The sequence below is a fragment of the Rhamphochromis longiceps genome, linkage group LG2 (genome assembly GCF_057381845.1).
Source record: "Rhamphochromis longiceps isolate RC_006_pf linkage group LG2, R_longiceps_female_GT1.1, whole genome shotgun sequence".
NCBI classification, from domain to species: domain Eukaryota; kingdom Metazoa; phylum Chordata; class Actinopteri; order Cichliformes; family Cichlidae; genus Rhamphochromis; species Rhamphochromis longiceps.
The window spans coordinates 23,336,816-23,360,467 of record NC_140558.1 but is presented as its reverse complement, the minus strand read 5'-3'; the positions used below and the strand labels follow the sequence as shown (position 1 = coordinate 23,360,467).

At 42.7% G+C, this 23,652-nt stretch overlaps 2 protein-coding genes across 7 annotated transcripts in view; both read left to right on the top strand.

Annotated features, from left to right (window-relative positions):
* st3gal5 (ST3 beta-galactoside alpha-2,3-sialyltransferase 5) overlaps positions 1–4,478 on the top strand; it is a 30,572-nt gene extending 26,094 nt beyond the window's left edge. For all 3 annotated transcript variants that reach the window (XM_085419327.1, XM_085419318.1, XM_085419309.1), the window contains 4 exons: positions 437–570; positions 1,433–1,619; positions 2,324–2,482; positions 3,529–4,478. In XM_085419327.1, coding sequence (XP_085275453.1) covers positions 437–570; positions 1,433–1,619; positions 2,324–2,482; positions 3,529–3,786 — 738 coding nt within the window. In that variant the 3' untranslated portion in view covers positions 3,787–4,478. The remainder of the gene's footprint in view (positions 1–436; positions 571–1,432; positions 1,620–2,323; positions 2,483–3,528) is intronic.
* A 316-nt stretch (positions 4,479–4,794) lies between these two features.
* Positions 4,795–23,439, top strand: LOC146677196 (long-chain-fatty-acid--CoA ligase 1-like). Of its 4 annotated transcripts, XM_085419140.1 has the most exons (22): positions 9,211–10,302; positions 12,367–13,400; positions 13,780–14,085; positions 14,250–14,364; positions 15,347–15,411; positions 15,763–15,864; positions 16,085–16,184; positions 16,722–16,897; positions 18,471–18,503; positions 18,595–18,646; positions 18,736–18,809; positions 19,695–19,772; positions 19,877–20,011; positions 20,148–20,282; positions 20,614–20,709; positions 20,910–20,982; positions 21,104–21,192; positions 21,289–21,405; positions 21,498–21,641; positions 21,726–21,830; positions 22,115–22,186; positions 22,306–23,439. In XM_085419140.1, the coding sequence occupies exons 3-22, from the start codon at positions 13,906–13,908 to the stop codon at positions 22,444–22,446; spliced, it is 2,082 nt and encodes a 693-aa protein (XP_085275266.1). In that variant the 5' UTR covers positions 9,211–10,302; positions 12,367–13,400; positions 13,780–13,905; the 3' UTR covers positions 22,447–23,439. The 4 variants fall into 4 exon arrangements, with proteins under 4 accessions (XP_085275259.1, XP_085275274.1, XP_085275266.1 ...); XM_085419133.1 differs by lacking the exons at positions 9,211–10,302; positions 12,367–13,400 and adding an exon at positions 4,795–5,158; XM_085419148.1 differs by lacking the exons at positions 9,211–10,302; positions 12,367–13,400 and adding an exon at positions 5,810–6,779.
* The last annotated feature ends 213 nt before the right edge of the window (positions 23,440–23,652 follow it).

The following is a 23,652-nucleotide window of genomic DNA, read 5'->3' as shown; positions in this document are numbered from 1 at the left end:
AATGACGTCACTTGACTTGACGTACTCTTGCTAGAAAGTGTTCCTCTTATTTTTTTGTGTTCCATTTACACCACAGGTGTCGAACTCCAGGCCTCGAGGGCCGGTGTCCTGCAGGTTTTAGATGTGTCCTTGATCCAACACAGCTGATTTAAATGGCTAAATTACTTCCTCAACATGTGTTGAAGTTCTCCAGAAGCCTGGTAATGAACTAATCAGGTGACTCAGGTGTGTTGACCCAGGGTGAGATCTAAAACCTGCAGGACACCGGCCCTCGAGGCCTGGAGTTCGACACCCCTGGTTTACACTATGCAGAACATATACCACTGCAGCTGAATGCACGTATATACCACAAGTCAGTGGTAAGCCACGGACTTGTGCGCCTGTGCATCAGTCTTTTTCAGAGCACAGATGTAATAGTGTGAATTTCTCTCTGCAGCTACCAGCCTCAGACTCACCACAGCCTGAGAAGGCTGCAGGGAAATGTCAGCGCTGTTTGGTCATGGGAAACGGAGGCATTCTCAAAGGCTTGGAGCTTGGCCCGGTGATTGACCGCTTTGACACCATTATCAGGTCAGAATTGTTGCTTGATGAGTAAACCTGAACAAAATAAACAGCCTACCTGACCATATTGAATGCATGTTTGACCAGGTAAAAAAAAATCGATACAGCATAGTATTGCAATGTTTGAGGTGGCAGTAACACCAAATATCGATATTTAACTAAACAAATTATTGTTGTATTCGGGTAATATTCCTATAGAACAGGACGGTTACTGAGTGCAAATGTAATAGTTAGATGTGACTTTCTTTCCATGAAGACAGCAGCAGATATGTGATCTTTGACAGTTTATCAGTTAGTGGCTGCAGAGACGTATTGCATGTAATTACCAACAGATTCACAGGCTGATAGCAGTGGATTGTAAATTGTTAAAAAATGCAATAATATCGCAACGTGAGTGAAATATTGGATTAATATCATATCGTGGGGGGCAGCACGGTGGTTAGCACTGTTGCCGCACAGCAAGAAGGTCCTGAGTTCAGTTCCACCATCAGGCCGGGGGCTTTCTGTGTGGAGCGTGCATGTTCTCCCCGTGTTTGCGTGGGTTCCCTCCGGGTACTCTGGCTTCCTCCCACAGTCCAAAGACATGCAGTTGGTGGGGATAGGTTAATTGATTAATCCAAATTGCCCATAGGTGTGAATGTGAGCGCCAGTGGTTGTCTGTCTCTGTGTGTTGGCCCTTGGACAGACTGGTGACCAGTCCAGGGTGTACCCCACCTCTCGCCCTATGACAGCTGGGATAGGCTCCAGCACCCCCGCGACCCTGAAAAGGATAAGCGGAAGCGAATGGATGGATCATATCGTGGGGTGTTTCTTGATTTCATACTAATATTACTATAGAAAGTCATTCGGCTTTTGGCTCTTTGTCCCTCAGGTTAAACAGAGGTCCACTGGGAAAGTTCAGCATTGACGTTGGGAATCGAACCACCATCAGGATGAGTTACCCGGAGGGCACGCCTCTTAGCTGGGCTGACACAGACCCAGACACTCTGTTTGTGACGGTGGTGTATAAAAGCGGAGACATCAGCTGGAGCTCTGCTATGATCAACAAGCTCTCTGTGGTGAGTAGCACTGCTGAATTCATCTGATCAAACTAACCAGCAACCCACCTTCACACGAATAAATCAGCTCGTGTTCTTGGATTAAAGCTATATTATTTAAGAATATGCCATCTTGGAGAATACACCCTGGAGAAACAGATAAATATGGAAAATCTGACTACTTATAAATATAATGATGGCTGCACTGAGTCAAAAACACTGAGATGTTTAAATGCAGTTAGATGTTAGAATGATCCTGTTAAACTGAATGGAAATAGTAGCAGCACTGTAATAGCACAGTTTGGGATTGTCTGTAAGGTGAAGATTAGAAATCAATTCTCATATTTTAATATAAAAGCAAGCTTTGAAGAAAATAAATTAGAAAAAGTATTAGATAAAAATAAAAATCATGTGCAGTACAAATAGCCTCTAAGCACGAGAGACATTTTTAAAGATCAGAAAAGCTCTTATCAGACATTATATGTGAGACGTCTGGCTGAAGTGTGCTTCCAGGAATTCCTCCCCTACCTGTGGTTTAATCACATGGATCTCTTGGATTATGTAACGTCTCCGTTGCTAGCTCCATAAGTCATTGTCAACTTGTGAATTCCTCAGTATCATCTTCTACGTGAAAGTGTGACACAGTCTCAGATCTCACTGCTGTTTTCTTGTGAGTCAGTGTTCTGAGCTGTTGAGAAACCAACAGTTTGTGCTTTGTGTTGCAGCCTCTGTGGGATTGGTTCTTTTTCTGGCAGAAGGTTCCAGATAGAATCCCTCTTAAAGCCAGTAAGTTCAGACTTCTAAACCCACATGTGATCAGAGAGACTGCACTGGACCTCCTGAAATATCCTCTTCCCAGGCCACGCCTGTGGGGCTGGGACCAGGTAATTGATGATTCACATACCACACATTAAGTGAAAGTGTGTCTGTTCGTAAATCTGGTATAAAGCGGGGAACTCCAGGCCTCGAGGGCTGGTGTCCTTCTGGTTTTAGATCTTTAGATCTTAGTTCATTACCAGGCCTCTGGGGAACAAGACATGCTGAGTAATTTAGCCATGCAATTCAGGACACCTGCACTCAGGCCTGGAGTTCCCCCACCCCTGGTTAAAGTGAAAACTGAAGTCAGTTTTAAAAATACTTTTTAAACTACTGATTCATTGAAGTCGTTTTTGAAATGCCTTTGTATTGTGTATTTTTTTTTTTTATTATTTTTCACGTAGAAAGACGGGCTAGCCCAGCTTAGGAATTAAACCTTCTAATAAAGAACAAGTTATATCTGTTTGCACAGTAAAACATCCCTTTGTCCATCTGCCACTGTGCCAAGTGTCAGGTTTAATCGTCATGCCTGCTGTAGCCAGCCTGCAGTCTGTTGTGTTGGAGCAACTCCCCCTTGTGGTCACTTTTGACTATTGCAGTACTATCTAACAGCAGCAGATGTGACCATTTCTGATTTGAGCTCATTTAAGTTGTAATGATCAGATTAGTGAAATTAGAAAATAAAAGCTTAGAAGTGGTTCTGTGTGTCAAGTTATGTTAACCTCTGTCTTCGACTCTGTTGGAGTAATAAAGTCATTCTGAACAAGAATAAAGTTGTTACTCAGCGCTGAGGTTTCTAATGGAGCTCACTGAGCTGCTGTTCTCATGAGCTACAGGCAGACATGGGAAAGGTGTTAACAAAAGGCTAATATCGTGATACTATCGGTTTACCTGTCTGTGCATATTACAGTAAGCTAAGTCATAGTTTATTTATTATGGCCTATATTACTTTGACTTTGCCGGTGTCTCACTCTTGTCCATTTTCCTTCTTTACTTCAACCATAGTCAGTTTGCTTAGAAAATAAAATGATGTGAAAAATCTGCAACAGGAAGACAGAAACAAACGTCTTTACTCTTTAAGAAAGTTTAACCCTTTTTTTACATATATTTGCAGAACATTCCCACTCTAGGTGTGTCTGCGCTGACTCTAGCTAGCCTGCTGTGTGACGAGGTCAGCCTGGCAGGCTTTGGCTACAACCTCTCCCAGCACGGGGCGCCACTGCACTACTATGACCAGCTGCCTATGAGTGCCATGCTGGAGCAGAGCATGCACAACGTGAACAGAGAGACTGAGCTCTTGCAAAGACTGGTTAGAGAGGGAACCATCACTGACCTGACAGGGGGGATCCACTGCTCCTACTGCCACAGCTGACCCACCACAGCCTTCTAGTGCAGAGCGCTTCCTTTTTGTGGTGTGAACATTTTCATATCCTCTCTGAGGCACTGAACAGAAGTCAAGCAAGAGTCACAGGATATTTTTAACAAAACACTTTATGAAGAACTGCTTTGTTTATAATGAGAAAGGGCCTTGGACCACAGTCTTGTCTTTGCTCACACACACGTGTTGCAAAGCTTCCAGTTTGTAATAACTGATTCTCATCAGCAATGCATCAGGAGCTTCTCAGTATTTGAGTTACTTTTAGTTGTGGAACACGACCAGTAACTTGTAAACAGTGTTATTCGGTATCATGGTTGTTGTGATTGTTCTGATGCAAGTTAAAATTATGTTTGTACAGCAGTAAATTATCAGTGGAACAAAATGAATCTGTATTCAGTTGCACAGATTGGACCAAAGTGTCTTCAGCTGTTTTTAGCAGATTCACTTCGTTGTGATATTGAAAAAGTCTGCTTTGCTGCTCTTCCCGAGTGGCTGATCTTTGATATCTGTGGTGAAAATAAAATGTGGTTTATAATTTTATTTTTATTATTTCTACATCGTTGTAGTTTTATTTGACTTGCACTTTTTCATGTTAACATCCAATTTCCTGATCTGAATTTTAATATGTCGCAGCCATGTGAGCATCCTGTGTCGGTCTTCATTAATAAAGTCCAAAAAAGAAGAAAGTCTTCTGTTTTTAGTTTTTCATTATTTTTGATGTAGTATGTTGATGCCTGGTTTTGTTTTTTTATGCTTATGTTGTTCAGTTATTTGCCTGCAGCGGTGCACACAAAGTCAAAGTGTGGAGGTCGATGGACGCTGCAGGCTAAATATTGACAGTTACTTGCTTCTCATTAACTCTGAGTGACACTAAAAGGAGAGCAGTTTACAGTCTGCTTTGAGCCAGTGATTAGCCCCATTGGTCTGACAAGCCATGTGAGACCCTGATAGTGAAATTACCTTCCACGCTGCATCTTGTCATAAAGTGACCCGTGAGAAAAACACGCCTTTTAAAGACTGACTGGTGAACGCAAAGCTGAATCATGGATCTAGTATTTTACGCATTGAACCTTTTACTGCTAACTTATTGAGAAACACTTGTCCGGAAGTTTGAAACTTATGTAATGCCATGATTGGCTGGTCAGGTGTGCGCGAGGTGAGGAGCGAGAAACCGGGAAGAAGTCGTGGGAACAGGTGCGAAGTAAGCGACAGCAGCTCACCGTAGTCAGTTAATCACGACTGAAAGAAATAATAGTGCGTTTGCTGGCTTTGATACAGTATGCTAAAGAAAGTGTGCTAATAGGAGAACAGCACATCCCAGCTGGCATTAAGAAGAATATCAAAGCGAGCTCCGTTTAGAAATCAGGTAAGTTAATTATATTCAAGCGAAACCATAAAGGTGGCGCGTGACAGAAAACAACACTAACCTGTGTTTGCACGCGCACTTATTAATATGATAAATTATTATGATATGACAAATGCTGTGCACGCTTTTAATAGTGCTAGTGCGGTGTGTGTGTGGGGGGGAGTTTCCATTCCGACCTTAAGTCCAGTCAGCGCTGTCAGACAGATGTGTCTCCGGGCACCGCTGCTAAAGGGAGGCGGGGCATGAACAAGCTGCTGGAGGTTGTGTTTTAAAAGCTGGCAAAGTGCAACAACACAACACTTTAGTCGTTACTGTGTTGGTGTATTTGTGTGTGTGTTTTGCAGTGATGGGAATAACGGCGTTACTTTTTTCCAGTAACGAGTAATCTAACTAATTACTATTTCTATCGTTACAACGTTACAATATGGGGTGTCTGGCCCATTGCTACGGGCCATTCGATCCCTATACAACCGTTGCAAGAGCTTGGTTCGCATTGCCGGCAATAAGTCGGACTCGTTCCCGGTGGGTGATGGGCTTCGTCAGGGCTGCCCTTTGTCTCCGGTTCTGTTCATAATTTTTATGGACAGGATTTCTAGGCGCAGCCAAGTGGCGGAGGGCTTTCGCTTTGGTGGCCTCAGAATCTCATCTCTGATTTTTGCAGATGATGTGGTTCTGTTGGCTTCATCGGGTGATGGCCTCCAGCTCGCACTGGAGCGGTTCGCAGCCGAGTGTGAAGCAGCGGGAATGAGGATCAGCACCTCCAAATCTGAGGCCATGGTTCTCAGCCGGAAAAGGGTGGAGTGCCCACTCCGGGTCGGGGATGAGTTCCTGCCCCAAGTGGAGGAGTTCAAGTATCTCGGGGTCTTGTTCGCGAGTGATGGGAGAAGGGAGCCGGAGATCGACAGACGGATTGGGGCTGCAGCTGCAGTAATGCGGACGCTGCACCGGTCCGTCGTGGTGAAGAGGGAGCTGAGTGTAAAAGCGAAGCTCTCAATTTACCGGTCGATCTACGTCCCTACCCTCACCTATGGCCACGAGCTGTGGGTAGTGACCGAAAGAACGAGATCGCGGATACAAGCGGCAGAAATGAGCTTCCTCCGAAGGGTGGCTGGCCTCTCCCTTAGAGATAGGGTGAGAAGTTCGGCCATCCGGGAGGGGCTCAGAGTAGAGCAGCTGCTGCTCCACATCGAAAGGAGCCAGCTGAGGTGGTTCGGGCATCTGACAAGGATGCCCCCTGGAGGAGGTGGCTGGGGAGAGGGAGGTCTGGGCCTCTTTGCTTAGGCTGCTGCCCCCGCGACCCGGCCCCGGACAAAGCGGATGAAAATGGATGGAAAAAATGGATGGAATATCGTTACAACGCCGTTACTGTTACTAACAAGAAAATTGCGGTCGCGTTACTATTTTTCAACAGACGGTTGAAGCTGTGCTCAGCTTACTGCATCAGTTGTACGGAAGTAGCTGTAAGTAATCTGGGCGCTACACCTTTAAGCAGCTGCGCGCTCCTGCAGACGGCAATCACTTTCTGCCCGACGATAACTTTTTGGCACAACACCTGGAGCTAAGGGGGCAAAACAATCGCATGAGTGCTGCTGTTTGACTGAGGAAGAATAAAGTAGTCGTGGTAAGCCAATCACATGACCACTTAAAGACAAAGCAACAAAGTGATATATACCAGTTTATAAATTGTGTTGATAGGCCACGTAAAACCAGAGTCGTGATAAACAATATATATGCAGCGTTTTTTCCTCAATAGTTTCGTCACGTTTAATGTCTAAGGATAGCGCAGCGAGCACTCTCTGCTTATGAGCAAAAAATAAAGAAAACCCCAAACCAAATCAAAAAACAGCCCTTTCGTGTTGGTGGAAAAATGCACCATGTCGACCAATCAAAAATGATATGGCAATACGACATTTGGTTGTTTAGGAAGAGAGATTTGTGACGTTTAGCGTGTTTGTAGTGTGTAGTTAATGTGTTGTCTTGTGTAGTTAGTGTGTAGTGTTGTGGATAGTTTTGTGTTGTGTGTCAGAACAATGAGGCGACTGCTGTCTCCAGGTAGAAACAGGAGTGATACACCTGCTGCTGTCAGACCTGCAGGTATCATCCTGTGATGTTCTCCTTTATATCTCCAAAAGTTGATTCTGTTCATGTGGACGTAGCGTTTGTGGGAGAAACGTTTCGTCACTCATCCAAGTGACTTCTTCAGTCTCAGCTGACTGCAGGTTTCCCCAAATCTTATAAACAGTACATTTGCATAATGACTGAAACCAATGGGCTGGGAGGTCAGTTCCTTAATCGTAATTATGCAAATTCTCATGACCATTGATCAATGGCCATGAGTATCACATGAGAATGGGTGCACCAGGGTGCAGGGGAGGCATCCCCCCCTCTGTCCCCTTCTGGCTGCCTGTGCCTCAATTTTATTTCAAAATCTTAGACATTCACATTACTCACACTCTCATAACACATACATATAGGATCTTGGGGGTGGGCACGCTACACGGAATCCAAAAGACCATCAGGGTGTACACCTCACCCCTGGCGTCGTTGCCCACCTCTCAATTTTAAATACACGTAGACACTGAGGGCTATCAGGAGGGGCTGTGCGCTTACCTGCTGCTCTCTGGCAGGTAGCTCCATGCCCTCCTGGGTTTTAAATGCACCTTAGAACACACATGCATCTATACTACATATGAGCCTGGCGGAGGGAGGTTTGGAGTCTTCTCACATCCCCGTTCTCTGCGGCCTGCTGGAGCGGGGGGGCCAGGAGGAGGAGTTGGCCGTCCGACTGGGGTCTGGAGTGTGGGGCCTCCCTGCTGCTGCGGAGTCGGGGCGGTCTGCTTCTCCCCACCGCAGGGAAAAGGGTAACACCACCTGGGTCTGGGTGCAGTTTCCCCCTCCAGGGGCAAGGGTACCTAGACCCGGTTCTTAGAGTACGCTTGGGGAGTGTGATCGTGTGTACAGCGTCTCTTTATGTCTGTCTCCACGTTGGTTGAGTGTGGAGTAAGTGCATATGAGAGCATGAGGGTGGGAATGGATGTTTGTATCTGTGTGTGCCTGTATGTCTGTGTCTATATGTCAGGTTGGGTGTCAGGCGCCACCTCTCTGGAGACATCTCAGGCCCTCTAAGGTATGGAGGCCTATCTCCCCCCACCACTTCCCCTGCCAGTGGCGGACTCCCTCAGACATCGGTGCGTTGGTGGTTCTTTGTGTCCGGGGATGGGCGCCCAGGTACACACCGGCTCACTCCTTGGTGGCTCCTTATCGGGGCCTGGAGCCTGGGGCTCGCTCGGGCCACTTCAGGGGTGGGGTGGCCTCGGCCTCTCGGCCTGAGGCCACTCTGGCACAGCTGGCTGCCGGCGGAGCTCACGGGCACGTCACTGCAACCCCCCCCTGGCTTCTGCTCCGCGGCTGCTGAGTGACCCCTCATCTGGGACTCTCCTCAGCTCTTACTGGGACAGTGGCGCGGCTGCCCCTCTGTTGGTCTTCCTTGGTCTCTTGTGTTCTGGGGGCCTCTGGATGTCTGGAGTCTTGATCTCCTCCATACCTGCTTCATGCCCTGGTGGACGGGGCAGTGGCCCCCCCACACCCTCTAGCAGATCATTACATGAAGGAACCTTTTAAAAACAAACGCGTCCATGCTCACAGGTGTACACACGGCTGCTCACACACACAAACTACACCCTTTTTGGCTCCTACCTCAAAGCACACTGTGCGCTGTCGATCTTAGGTGCTGCACAATAATGTTCAATATTTAGTATTTACTGTCATATTCCCATAGATCATTGTGATGTTGTTTATTCTATTGCTCTCGTTTTCTTCTGCTTGTTTTCTTTTTTCATTCTCAACAGGTGATCCAGGTGATTGATGTGTTTGTTTTTTTTGTCTGCTTATTTAGTTGGTTTTTGTTTTTTATCCCCGTCCCTCTTCTCCGCTGTTTTTCTTTCCCTCTTTCTTTCTCCCTTCTCTTTTCCTCATTCAGTCTGTCCCGTATCTAGCAAGTGAAAATAAAAAATAAAATAAACAATAAAAGGTGAATCAAATAGACCATTACGGCAAGGCTGGGATAGTCAATTTGGTAAAGTAAGTCCGTTGGGCATCTTTTCTTCGCCTTTAGACAATAATTCTGATGGCAAAAGAGCCAAAGAGGACAGGCAAAAAGAGAAAAAAAAACCCAAAAAACATGCTAAACCCTGAGTTGGCCGTGATGCATCCATCGGAGTGTGAGTGTGTTTGTGAGGAGCAGCTCATGCTTGGATACAGATAAAAGGATGATTGTGAGCATGAAAGCGCCCGAGTGCTCAAATTCAGGAGAAAAGTGCTGTATGAGTACCAGCTCTTTAACCATCAATATTAAAAAATATTTATTTTTATTTTTTTAAGACATGGAGGAAGTATGTGCCCACTGTAGTGATGTGTGTGTAATTGGTGATCGTCCACTGTTGTGTAGTTGACAGGATTTAAAGAAGGAAGTTGGTCTGGTCATGCTGACATAGAAAGCACCGAGGACAGAGGGAATATTGTCCTAAGCTTAAAGGCTGTTGAGAACCATGTTCACATGATAAACACAGATGAGTCAATATTTAACAATCACAAGACAGAAAATAACTTCATGTATGGTCACACACACTTTTGCCCCAGAACATTGTGTCAGATAGTTTTTCCTTTGCTCACCTGACCACATGTGGGTCATAGGTCACTGTGGCAAAGGTGAAGGCACTCAGGCGTTGCTGAAACCTGCTGTCCTTTGCAAGAAGGCTGTAACTGTGTGAGAATGAGACAAATGAAAGAGACGCGTCACCAGACAAAGAGTCCGTATTGATGTTGTTTATTAATTTTGAAGATACTCTGCATTTAACTGCTATTAGAACAAGTTTAACTTTGCTTGGTTTGGTCTCCCAGTCTTCACTATCAGATTAAATTACAGAAACATGCATTGATTGTTTGACTTTGAGTTAGACTGATCGTTTTCCAGGAGCCAGCCAATTAGAGGGCTCCCGTGGCCCCGCCTGACCTCTTAAAAGAATGTTTGTTGCTGTTGCGTGTCAACGGTGCATTAGTGCATTGTGAAGGCAGAGCGGCAGTAAAAACTGCAGGATCCCTGCCACTGGATGCTCAGTGTCTCACCTGGCTGCTCTCTGTTACAGGTTAGTGGGTGAGAAACACGTTAAAACATGGAGAAACACACACGGGGATACGGAAATAGTGTGTGTCGTGTGTTGTTCTTGCATTATCCTGTTATTATTAACTGTTGTACAGTTAGCATTCACAGCTAAGCCTCTTCTTTTACAGGTTATTCCAGTTTAAGAGACTGGCTCATGTTATTGTCATGCATGTGCTGGGAAATGAAACACTGAGTAGTATTAGTGTAGGTGAAACAAGCGCTCTGCAATCAAAGGATGAGAAACTAGACTGAAGGTTTCCTTGTAATGTGGAAGCGTCTTCACCTTATAATATAAAGCACGCTAGAGTGACTGCTGTTGTGATTTGATGCTACATAAATTGAATTGAACTGAATTGGTGGGAGGTCTGCCAAAATAATAAAAAAGATTATTTAAAAATGCTAAATCCTTTTCTGTAATAATATTACTTGTAATTTAAGTTTCTGAAATTGATTGAACTCTTTCTGCATATGTGCAGTCGGGGAAAGAAGTATCCGACCCCTTGTTGAATTCATAATTTTGACCACATGCAAAGAATTGAGCACTCTATAATTTCAATGTTTTTTTTCTTGGTCTTAAAAGAGAAACAATAGCATTAACATTTAACAGTGATGTATTTTGTTATGCAGTTTATGTAGAGTAACAGAATGTGACTGTGAGAGAGGGCACAGCTGATACAGGAACCTGAACTCTTGAGGTACATTTCAACTCAAGCTGTGCTTTAAGTAGGATTGTTTTCTCACACTTCAGTTCAGTCTTACAGACAGTTTTTCTTTTATCCTGCTAATGAGAATGCAGCAACTTTCATTTTAAGAGCTGAGAGAGGAGAAGTCCAAATCGTGGGTCTGCCTTAGTGTTGCTGTGAGAAGTGCTGTCTGTGTTTTCTAGAGTCTAGACTAGGGGTGGGCAACTTCAGGCCTCAAGCAACAGTGTCCTGCAGGTTTTAGATCTCACCCTGGGTCAACACACCTGAATTAATTGATTAGTTCATTACTAGGCCTCTGGAGGACTTCAACACATGTTGAGGAGGCCATTTAGCCATTTGAATCAGCTGTATTTGACCAAGGACACTGGCCCTCGAGGCCTGGAGTTGCCCACCGCTGGTCTGGACCATAAGGTCATCGTCTTCATCTGTTCTCACATGAAGATGTCACACTTTCCAGTCTGTTTATTCTTCAACAGCTTTGCAGTCACAGTCTGTGCTGGGAGACTGTGTGGACTAAGAAATGTGGACCCAAACGCAGACAAAATGAAGCGCTTTTGTTATAGCTGATGGAAAAATTACAAAAATAAAGGGCAAAGCAAACAATACAAAAATAAAGAATAACCTAAATTGGCTAAACTAGAATTGAACATGAAAACCCTGGACATGCTTAACACGAATACCTGAAACATGGAACGCAGACGACCTGACCCCGACTGACAGAAAACTAACACACTAAATACACAGAGAGGTGTATTTAGTGTGGAAACACATGAATGAACATGGGAGCAAAACTAAACACACTGAACAGGGAACGCACAATAATAAAACAGGAAACATAGAGAGATGTAGGCTGGGACACACGAGCCTGACATGAGGGTCGAGAGAGGGAGAGGGTGGGAGCGAGGGCAATAACTGGGATGAGGGAGGCTTAACTGTGTTTTTGTTGTAATGCTGAGAACTCCTCCAACTATTAAACAACAACACTGGCACAGAATGGGACGAATACATCTGATGCCTGGGAGAATCTGTTAAATATATGATATACGATCCAATTGCACTGTAACGTGAGTCACAGCTGAACGAGATCGCCTGCTATTACTGTACGGGAAAAGCAGCAGTCTTTCATTTGGTTTCTGTACTTAACAGTAAAGAGATGTTGCACGCTTCAGTGCACAGGATTATTATTAACAAACAAACAGCCCTTACATTAGACCAAAGTCTTTCAGGTCCGGATAAACATCAGCCACTGCTGTCTGTGTGTGTCGGCTTGAAGATTTGGTTATAATCAGCAGCCGATATCTGACTTCTGTCTAAATCTGCGACTCTCCACCATTTGACCCTAGAACTGAAGAAGCTTCTCGGATGAAGGTGAAACGTCTTCAAGAAACTTAAAGAAGTCCTGATGCTTTTCTTTCCAAGCTCCTTAGACTACGATGACCTGGATGACTGAGAACCTTCACAGACATACAGCCCTTCTCAGAGTCTCCAGTGACATTTTGATGCAAAATGATGCAGGAAAATGTTCTGTTCTCCTGATGTTGGTAGAGTTGACCATCGAATTCTGCTTGAAAGGCTGAAACATTGGGTCGGTGTATCTGGATCTGCCTTGGAGTGGTTCTCCTCATATCTATATGAACGATACTTTTCTGTGACAGTTTCTAAATACCGGTCATCTTCCACTTCTAAGCTTTTACTTTTATTTCAGGTTTGTGGGTCAAGGACCTAGAGGCTTCAGAGGGGTTTTTAATGAATTTAGGGGTCCTAGAGGAACCCTTTTGAGGGAGGAGGTGCTACGTCCCTCTGTAGCCCCTAATCATCTCAATGTGTTCAGCTGGTGCTAATTGGCCACACCTAGTCAGGTGTGGATAAAAGCATACCTGAGGCAAGCTTCCCAGGGAGCTCGCTTGTCTTTGCCTTGATGGCATCAGCCATTTTAGCCGACCTGGTATTCCATTCTAAGATAATACCTCTTCTCACCTATACTCTGGTATTCGTCTCCTTTTTTATGTTGCGGCTTTTGAGCCAGGTCGTAACATAACCTATGGTGCGCCACATGGTTCTGTGCTGGGGCCTTTATTGTTTCTAATGTATCTACTTCCTCTCCAGCATATTTTAAGCCCCTTTGAGGGCATTTGCTACCCAGATGATATCCAGTCCCAAGATGTTTCTAAGCTGCAGATTCTGAATGAGTGCTTAGAATCCATTAAAGGTTGGATGGTCGACAACTTTCTCCAACTTAATGAAGGACAGACCAAAGTCCTTGTATGTGCTCCTGACAGACATGTACCTAAGATAATGAATGCTCCTGGTCCTCTTTCAACATTTGTGAAATCGTCCATCAGGAACCTCGGGGTAATCTTTGACCCGGCTCACTTTGGTGAGCCTGCTTTTATCACTTAACAAAACATTTCTAAATTAAGTCTCGTACTGAACTGGAGATTATTATTCATGCAGTCATTTTATCATAATTGGATTGCTGTAATTCACTGTTTACATCTCTAAGAAAAAACTCCCTGGAGCGTCTGCAGATTGTCCAAAACGCTGCAGCAAGGCTTCTGACCAAAACATTGAAGTACTCATTTTGTTAACTTTTGTCTGCTTTTGTTTTATACTTTGTCTTCCCTGTGTGAAGCACTTTGTGATCTTTTATCTAGAAAGGTGCTATATAAATAAAATTTACTTACTTACTTTACTAAACTATGGATAAAAAAAGATTCAAAGTACAATAACGATGTGTCTTCTCTTGCTCTTTCTAGGTGAACTCCTGGCCAAAAACGTCTTCATATTGCTTGCAACCACACCTCAGGGCATTCAGTCTAACTGCACCTGGACGAACAGAGCAGAGCAGTCAGTGTTGTTGAAGGCACCTCATCGCAAATAACATGGAGGAGTTTATTCAGAACCTGCCAGATCTAGATGTCAGCTGCTACGTCAGAAACATGTCCACCCCTGTGTTAGTCAGCATTGGGGCTGTGGTTGCTGCAACAACCTATTACCTGGCAACACGATCCAGGCCCCTCCCACAGGTCTGTGACCTGCAGATGCAGTCAGTTGAGGTTCAGGTAAGTTTGGTCCCTGTCAGAGTCACAGGATAGTTATGCTGATCGATGATGTGACCCACAAATTACTTGCTGTCATTAATTCTCTAACAAGATTTTTCATACAGAAACGTTCCAGCTGCTGTCGTTATTGTTGCATTCACAATCTGTTTCATTGTCATTGTGAGGGTGGAGATTTGGCACGCCGATCAGTTCTACTGACCACTGACAGTCCCTTGACACATATCTATGATGATGCCACTACGTTGTATGAATTCTTTCTCAGAGGCGCCAGAGTGTCCAGTAAGTCACCAGTAATACAATTTAATCCCAATGTGGTACTTTTACTGTATAAATCAAGCTCGCATTCAGATTCATCCTTAACTGCACTGGTGCAGTAGTGATGATGTGTTTAACATCTCATAGTAACTTTGACTTTGTTGAATACAAAAACTGTATATAAAAGATGGATATTTTATTTGAATATTTAGATATTTTAATACAATTTTATGACACACGTTATGTAAAAATTAACCTCCTACGCGATCATTAAGGCAAACTTAGCTGTAGAGACCGCAACTGTTGTTTTTACAGTTTTCATATTAAACATGTATGCTGCTGCTTTAAAGATGAGCATTTAAAAATGGGACCCTTTTTCCATTTTTGCAGAGGAACGGTCTGAAAAAGAAAGTGAATGACATGGATTACCACTCATGTGGTTTTTCCACATTAGAGGAACAGCTTTGTCACATGTATGTGCCAACCATAAGAGCCATTGTGTCAGTTGTTTTGGAACCAGAAGTCCATATTTAGATAAGAAGATGAAAGGCACAGTTAAATTATTTCAGAAATCTCTCAGTCAGAACATGCTATATCATGTTTAGGTAGAAACTAGCGAGCTAACTTCTAACTCCGTTAAATTTATTAAATCCTGTTTTCATGGATGCCTGGATGTTAAACTTAATTGTTACACCTGGTAAAGCAGCAACGCTGATCATTTTATTAAAGATGAAAGACTTTAGACAGTTTTTAACTCTCAGTGATGCCGCAGTGTTTGTTTGACTTTGGGACCTGTGTACTCTTTCTTAATGCCAGAAGCCTGACAAAATAGTCAACACTTCAGTTTACTGCTGTGCCAGCAGCCAAGCATGCAGGGTAGGAAGTGTAATCATCTATATGTGTAATAGGGATATGTGTATGAAGACATCCTGGGAACACTTTTGAATTTGTGACATTAGGTTGCTCTAACTTTCCACTGTAGTAACTCTTCTCTTTCATCGTCCAGGTAACGGTCCCTGTGTCGGCTCCAGGAAGCCAAAACAGCCTTATGAATGGATTTCCTACAGAGAGGTAAGAGATACCAAGATTAGCTCACCTTGTATAAACACTATGGCCTCCAGGGTGAAAGCTACAGTTTGCAGTCAGTATAAACAGTTGTTTACAAAGTGGTGGTCAAAAAGGTGACCTCGTCTTTTTGGTCACGTTGTTTGCCGGTGACATTCACTCTGCAAGTGCGTCATTTTATTCTGTATGCAAATCTGAAATCGTCACTTTGTAACTTTGTGCTAAATGTGATCACATGTAAATGAGAAGGTGAAAAGGCAAAATGAGCATAAATCAAACTTTGATTTCTGAGGCTGAACAAGGTTGAGTTTGTCAGCATTAACAGCTGGTGTGTGTGTCTGTGTGTTTATGTGTTAGGTAATTGAGCAAGCAGAGAATCTGGGTTCTGCATTTCTTCACAAAGGAAACAGCAAGACTGCCGACTCTCACATCGGCATATTCTCTCAGAACAGACCAGAGGTACATAATCGCACACTTTCAAGGTTTTAGTCTTTACTTTAACAAGCAGCTGCTCTATGATCTCACAGCCTCATTACTTCAGTGCTAAGATGAACCTGAATGTGCTGCTTTTTGACGACGGAGTCATTATCAAACTTAATCTTGTAATGTTTGTTTAAATAATTTCCCCCAGGGATCAATAAAGTATTCTGATTCTGATGATTCTGATTTGTGTGTGTAGTGGACCATCAGTGAGCTGGCGTGTTACACCTATTCTCTGGTGTCAGTCCCTCTGTATGACACGCTGGGAACAGAGGCTATCAGCTATATTATAGACAAAGGTAAACAATGGTGATTTCAAATCAAATCAAATCAAATCACTTTTATTGTCACAGCACATGTGCAGGCACACTGGCACAGCACATGCGAGTGAAATTCTTGTGTGCGAGCCCCACAAGCAACAGAGATGTGCAAACACAACAACACAAACGAGCAAAATACAAGAATGGCCAACCTGAAACTAATAAATATATGTACAATATATAATAGTGTATGCATTTCTGGATGTGTATACTAAATATTTTCCTACGTGTGTGTGTGTGTGTGTGTGTGTGTGTGTGTGTGTGTGTGTGTGTGTGTGTGTGTGTGTGTGTGTGTGTGTGTGTGTGTGTGTATACACATTTTTACAAATTAAATAGTAAAAAAAAAAAAAAAAAAAAAAATAATAATAATAAAATATATAAAATATACAGAGTTGAATATATGCAAAACAAGTGGCATTTATATACAGTGTGGAGTGCATAATGTTGAAGATTTGGATACATGGCAGAGGTTTTTCTGAAGACGTTCAGCTGATTATCTGCTATTTGTTTTTGCAGCTTCTATCTCAACTATAGTGTGCGATGTGATGGATAAAGTCAATCTAGTGCTGGACTGCATTAACAACACGAAACACAGTGTGAGAACAATTGTTCTAATGGAGAGCCCGAACACCAGCCTGATCGAACGGGGACAGCAGGCTGGAATCCACATCCTCAGCCTGCAGGAGATGATGGTCAGAAGGCTTTTTCTTTTTTTAAATTAATTATTATTATTATTATTATTTATCGTAATTTCTTTGTCTTTTGTGTGTAATTATTTCATTCTTCTGCTTTTACCTTTAATAAACTTTATTCTTTTCCTTCAACAGCTTCTCCTTTGTTTTCTGTTTTTGTGCAGTGCTGTAAAAGTACTCAATTCCTTCCTGATTTTCTATTTTTTGTATATTTCTCACACTTTCAAATCTTTCGGATCATTAAACAAATTGGAATATTAGACAAAGGCTAGAGTAAATACAAAATGCAGTTTTAAACGATGACTTCATTTATTAAGGGGGAAAGAAAACCTATCCAACCTAGCAGAGAACTGCTGTCAATTAAAAGGGACGCTCCCCACCTTTCAATCCGTGTTAATGGAATGGTGTGGTTCACTTGGACAGATGTGAGCACAGTAATCACACTCTGGTGCAGACCAGAACCACCACAATGAGACGCTTTGGAGGAGGTGGTCTCTGTGCGAGTCCAAATGAACTCCAGAGCGATTCACTTAAATGTGATCTGACCCAAATACCCAAAATGTGTATACTGAGCTAAACACCTCCCTGTGTCCAGCTGTGACAGTGGGAGGTGTAAATACACAATGCAGTCTTTTAAAATTATAACTTCATTTATTCAAAGAAAAAAAGCTTCCCAGACCTTCTATGTGTGAAGTTATTGATCCCCCCCCTTTTTAAACCATGATTTAAATGCCATTAACCACATTCTCAGAAAGTTGAGTTTAATTTTATTTGATTACTGTCAAACCTTCTGACTCATGAAATCACTGAAATGCTAAACCTGTCTAACAAAGTGAAGTAGGTTAAAAGAAATAAAGTTTAAAAGACCAAAAGGAAACAAAGTCCTTGACATCTATCAGTTACAAAGTTGTTACAAATGCAGTTCTAAGGGCGAGCCCAAATGGATCAATCTAGAAACGTTCGAGTGAACCATCCCTGGATTGGGCACATAATCAGATTTACTCCTAGAGTGCATCAATGACACATCGAGGAGGTAGCGCAAAAATAAAACTACATCTAAAGAACTGCAAGCCTCACTTATCTCAGTAAGGTCAAAGTTCATGATTCAACAATAAGAAAAGAGATGATATCATGGGAGAGTTACAAGGAGAAAATCACTGCTGACCAAAAAGAACAGGCTCGTCTCAGATTTATCGGTTATCACAAATACGAGGGTGGCACAACCAGTTAACAGCTTTTACACAGAGCCAGACTGGCTTTGATAGCTTTTCATCTTTACTTAATGAAAAGTTTACTTTGATTAACTTTGTGTAAAATTCAAATTTTTCTAGTAACCTGAAACATTTCAGTGTGACAGATGTGCAAAAAGCTAATAATCCAGGAAGTAGGCAAATAGTTTAGTTTTGCTGTCCTTGCTGCTTTGTGTTTATTTGGCCTGTTTTCACTTTCATTTGTTTCTTAGATGGTTACTTCTTCGGCCTACGTTTCCTGTTGTTTTGTCTCAGTTGTCATCATTTCCTTTTATCTCTGTATTCTCAGATCTGTTAGTTAACCTGCTTTTCTTGTTGCACAGGCCATAGGGAAGGCCAACCACCAGGAACCACTGGTATGTAAACACAGGCCTGTTAGACTGTCTCTAAATATTGAGGATGCTGTCTGTTATGCTGTCTGATCCATTTTTACCTCCATCTCTTCAGCCCCCTCAGCCCAAGGACATGGCAGTCATCTGCTTTACCAGTGGAACAACAGGTGACACATCCACAGACTCACAGTGACATGCAGCCACTCTGATTTGAGTTAACTAAAATATTTGCCATGTCTCCTGTACGCACTTTCAGGAAAACCAAAGGGAGCTATGTTGACACATGGGAATATTGTCTCCAACTGCTCAGCTGTCATCAAGATTACAGGGGTGAGGTGCTGATGTAATCATAGACCATCTCTCTGTTTGCTCATCGCACATCTCTTTGAAGCTGGTCGTTTGAGACCTTGTGGTGACCCTTCTGAGTTTTTCTACATAACATGAAAATGTTTTTCTAGTAAATGAAAGTAATCTGTTGCCGTGACTCTTAAGGCTTAAATTGTAAATAAATAAATGTGCAAAATTACAGAAAACATTTCAGAATTACTACGGACTCAATGTAGAAAACTAAAGTTTCTATAGTAGTTAAAGAAAACATTTGTTTGTCTGTTACTTTGATGTTATATGAATTGTCTCTTTATCAGTAGGAAAAACTGTAAAACTTATGAAAATATAACAAAAAGTGTAAAATGTATGTCCAAAGATTGCAGTCTTTGTTGGACCAATTTGGCCCCTGGGCCTTATGTTTGACTCCCCAGCTCTAACGTATCGTATGTCAGTCTAGTAGTTTCCTCAGGTGCTTGCCTGGAAGTTGAGACTTTATTGATTGTGGGTACTGCCCACTTTTCATCACCAGGAGTTTGTTCACCAGTAGACACTCAAAGTCACCAAATAGCCTTAATTTTTATTCTGCCCTGTCACCACATCACTGCACATCGCTTCTAGTGTCTATGCAGCTTCAGGAAGGAGAAGGAAAGGAAAAATGCTGAAGGGAAGATAGAGAAAACACAGCTCACTAAGACCTTTAATGGTCTCGTCCCTCTTCTCTCCAGTCGTACGTTCAGACCGCTTCAGAAGAAGCTTGCTGTCTTTTCTGCATCTGTCCTACATGCTGGGGAGGGCGGGGGGATTACGAAGGTTAATGCTTTCCATCTCTGTCTTTGTGCATGTGTGTTTGTCTTTGTGTTGATTGCTTGCTGTGTGTGTTTGTTTTAGACCACCTGTCCAGTGCTTCCCAATGATATCCATTTGTCCTATCTGCCCCTGGCTCACATGTTTGAGAGGGTCGTGCAGGTTTGTTCCACCTGTCGTTAAAAATCAAGGAGGATTCCTTCCGGCCTGCTGTGTCAGGCTCCTTTTAATAACATTGTCCCAAATTTCCTCTCCCTGTCTGGTAGGGAGTCATGTTGATACATGGAGCCAGGATTGGTTATTTCCAGGGAGATATTCGTCGACTGTCAGATGACATGAAGGTGCTGAAGCCTACGGTGTTCCCCGTGGTTCCACGACTCTTAAACAGAATGTATGATAAGGTATGAAGAAGTGTAAGCACTCTGCTCATTTGTGTGCTATGATATCTTATAAAGATACGATTTTGCATAAATGCAGTGCTGATCGTAAGCTTTACTGATGTTGTTCTGTTTAATCCTGGTAATTCTTCTGGTGTAGATCTTCGGTCTGGCCAACTCACCCTGGAAGCGCTGGCTGCTGGAATTTGCCTTCAAGAGGAAGCATTCTGAGATCATGAAAGGCATCATCAGGAAAGACAGTATATGGGATAAGCTCATCTTCAACAAGGTCCAGGTATTCAGAGCCAGCACCGCTTTTATTTTAATACTATTTTGTCAGCTGCTGTTATGACAAAATGACTAATTGTCCATGAATATATACAGTTTATTATTTTAAACAACAGTGAAAAAATTTAAAAAAAAAAACATAAATACCAACCTACTCGTTACCTGGGGATCCACATTATTAAAAGGAAATTTTCCATTCTAGGAAAATGGAAAACAGAGCAAACAATGACGATACAAAAACACTGTAGTATCAGAGCATTAACAATGTCTGAGTGAGTTTGTTTGGGATGCATTTGAGCAGCTGTGAAGTAAATAATGTGATGTGCTGCCCTCTGCAGGCCAGTCTTGGTGGCTGTGTGCGTCTCATGATAACAGGAGCAGCTCCCATATCTCCAGTTGTTCTCACCTTCCTCAGAGCTGCACTAGGCTGTCAGGTAACACACACACACACACACACACACAATTGCTGAATGTAATCTACTGTTATCCTGTGGTGTTTTACTTCCGTAGTATGTGACATCACAGTAATGTCCTCTGGGATGATCCATGTCATTTTCCATGTTGCATAATTCTGTCTGTAGCAGCAGCATCACTAACGATTATAATAATAATTGTGGTTTGTGCTCTGTCTCAGTTCTATGAAGGCTATGGACAAACCGAGTGCACTGCAGGTTGCACAGTGACCATGCCTGGAGACTGCACTGCAGGTAGCACATAACAAAGCTGCAGAACTTAACCAACCTTACTTAACCTACTTTAACCAACTATGTAAAAGTATGAAATGATTACTGATCTGAAGATGACCTCAAACTGACTTCATCTCAACAGGTCATGTTGGAGCGCCTCTGCCCTGTAACATAGTTAAACTGGTGGATGTACCCGAGATGAACTACCTGGCTGAAAATGGAGAGGGAGAGGTAAAACTAAAAAGCTGACATCAGCACATATAGCTTACTTAATGTCCATAGTTGTTTCAGTCATTCACACTAGTCACGTGTGCGTATGTGTTCCAGGTGTGCGTGAAGGGCGCCAACGTATTCCAAGGCTATCTAAATGACCCAGAGAGAACAGCAGAGACCATCGATGCAGATGGGTGGGTCCACACGGGAGACATTGGGAAATGGCTTCCGGTGGGTTCTTCATCTGTTCATTACATTAAGCTCAATACATATGTGGTCTGTGGCCACACCAGGATTCAGTGCGTGCGCGTGTTTGTTTACAGAATGGCACCCTGAAGATCGTGGACAGAAAGAAGCACATCTTTAAGCTGGCACAGGGCGAGTACATTGCTCCTGAGAAGATAGAGAACATCTACATGAGGAGTGATGCGGTGGCGCAGGTATTTGTGCATGGAGACAGTCTGCAGGTAGGTCCTCTCTTTAAAACTGCAAGTTTCTCTAGAACAAAGTCCACTTTGAATGAGATACATTTACACGTTGTTTGCCTCCAGGCGTGTCTGGTAGCAGTGGTGGTTCCTGACCCCGACTTCCTGTCTGACTGGACCAGGAGGACGCTGGGATTGCAGGGCAGCTACCTGGAACTATGTGGCAGAGCGGTAATGGATTCAGAAAGCTTGCACAAAAGTCTTGAGCCATCCCTTATTTCTTTATATTTTTGCTGCAGGTGAAATAGGTGGAGCGATTTATAGAAATATGTGCAAATATAAACGGTTTATAAGGCAAAATCTGATGGCTAATTATTATGTGTACACACAACACTGGTTCGTCTGTTGTTTAGGTTTCTCTTTATGGTTGAATGACTCATAGGCCAGTGTTCAGCAGCTTAACAATGTTAATATTGAGTAATATATTGAGAATTTTTTCATTCTTCTGTATTTAGGAAGTTAAAGCAGCCATCTTGGAAGACATGCTGAGGCTGGGCAAGGCAGGAGGCCTCAAGTCCTTTGAGCAGGTACAGCACTCAGTCATAGTTGAAGTATTTCTGTATACTTTGAATTGTTTTTCCATCAAATATTAGAAGTAATATTATTATTGTCACTAACACCACCTGGCCACATGTCTGTTCTTTAGGTAAAAGCCATCTGCATTCACACCGAGCTGTTCTCCATCGAAAACGACCTGCTCACTCCAACAATGAAGGCCAAGAGGAACGAACTGCGCCAGTACTTCAGATCCCAGATCGACGAGTTATACGCTGGGATCAAAATGTAGAAGGACAAGTGGAGAGCGGGAGGGAAGAATAGGCGGCAGCTCTTCTAATGGTGCTTTAGATTCAATTAAAAGGGGAAAGAATAACTGAGGTACAAGCTGAAGCACACAACAGAAAGCAAATGAATGAGACCCTCTGAGGCCATCATCACAGGCCTGTACTACAAAGCAGGTTATCTTTTTATTACCTGGCTTAATTAAAAGTAACAACTACTTCCACACACACAATGGTGCTTATCAAATCAGTAATGTGATTTTATGGACATAGACGAAGACAAGGACACTACAGTACAAACCCTGAGGACTCGCTTTAGTTCTCACGGCCAAACAACACGATTGTCATGCTCAACAGAACACAAAAATAATTTGACTACAGGATCTGTGGTACGCAAGACAGGAAGTCAATTTTAACTGTTGATGGAATTGATTAGTCCTTGATATTTAAATATTAATGATGATGATGCTGATAAGGTGCTGAGTCTGAAGAAGCTGTTTTTTGTTTGTACTTCAACTTTGTCACATCACAAATCTCAGGCCAGCAAAAAGCAAACACACATTGTGCACTTTTGTTTTGCATCATTCTCACACAGAATGGTTCACTGGCATTGATGAGAAAGTTTGATGTCATGATTTTGTTTTAGTGTTGAAATTTTTAACAGCAAGATTGTTTCACTTGGTTCCTTCATTGTCTGCATGAAGTAATTTAGTTGCAGTCAGGGCTTGTCTAGGGGGATCAGCAGATGAAACAATTCAATGTTAGCTTACTGTACACAGGGAAGTCACTCAGGAACATATGGAGCAGACACAGAGGGAAAGCCTTGTTAATGTTTAATTACTTTATAGTGGGTTCAGGAAGGGAAGAGATTTGGTGAATGAATCGGTTTTTTAAATAATGCATTATTTAGATAACAAGGAAAAATAACATTGATTTGTATTATAATTGTTTTTAATGTCACATTTTGTAAAATATTTGATTTAAAAAATCGGTGTAATGTTTGTACATTGCTTCACTAATGCACAAAATTTAAAGATTCTCATTTCTTCTTGTTATATTTAATCAGTCGCATTTGTTTTTGTATTGACATCAGTCACTGATTTGTGTCCCAGATTTCGTTGCTTTCGAAGGTTCGAAAAAAGTTCTTTATGGTCTTTTTCGCATTCCGTAGAAATAAGGACTGTTCAAATCCGCTGTGGGGTTGGCTTTTTTTT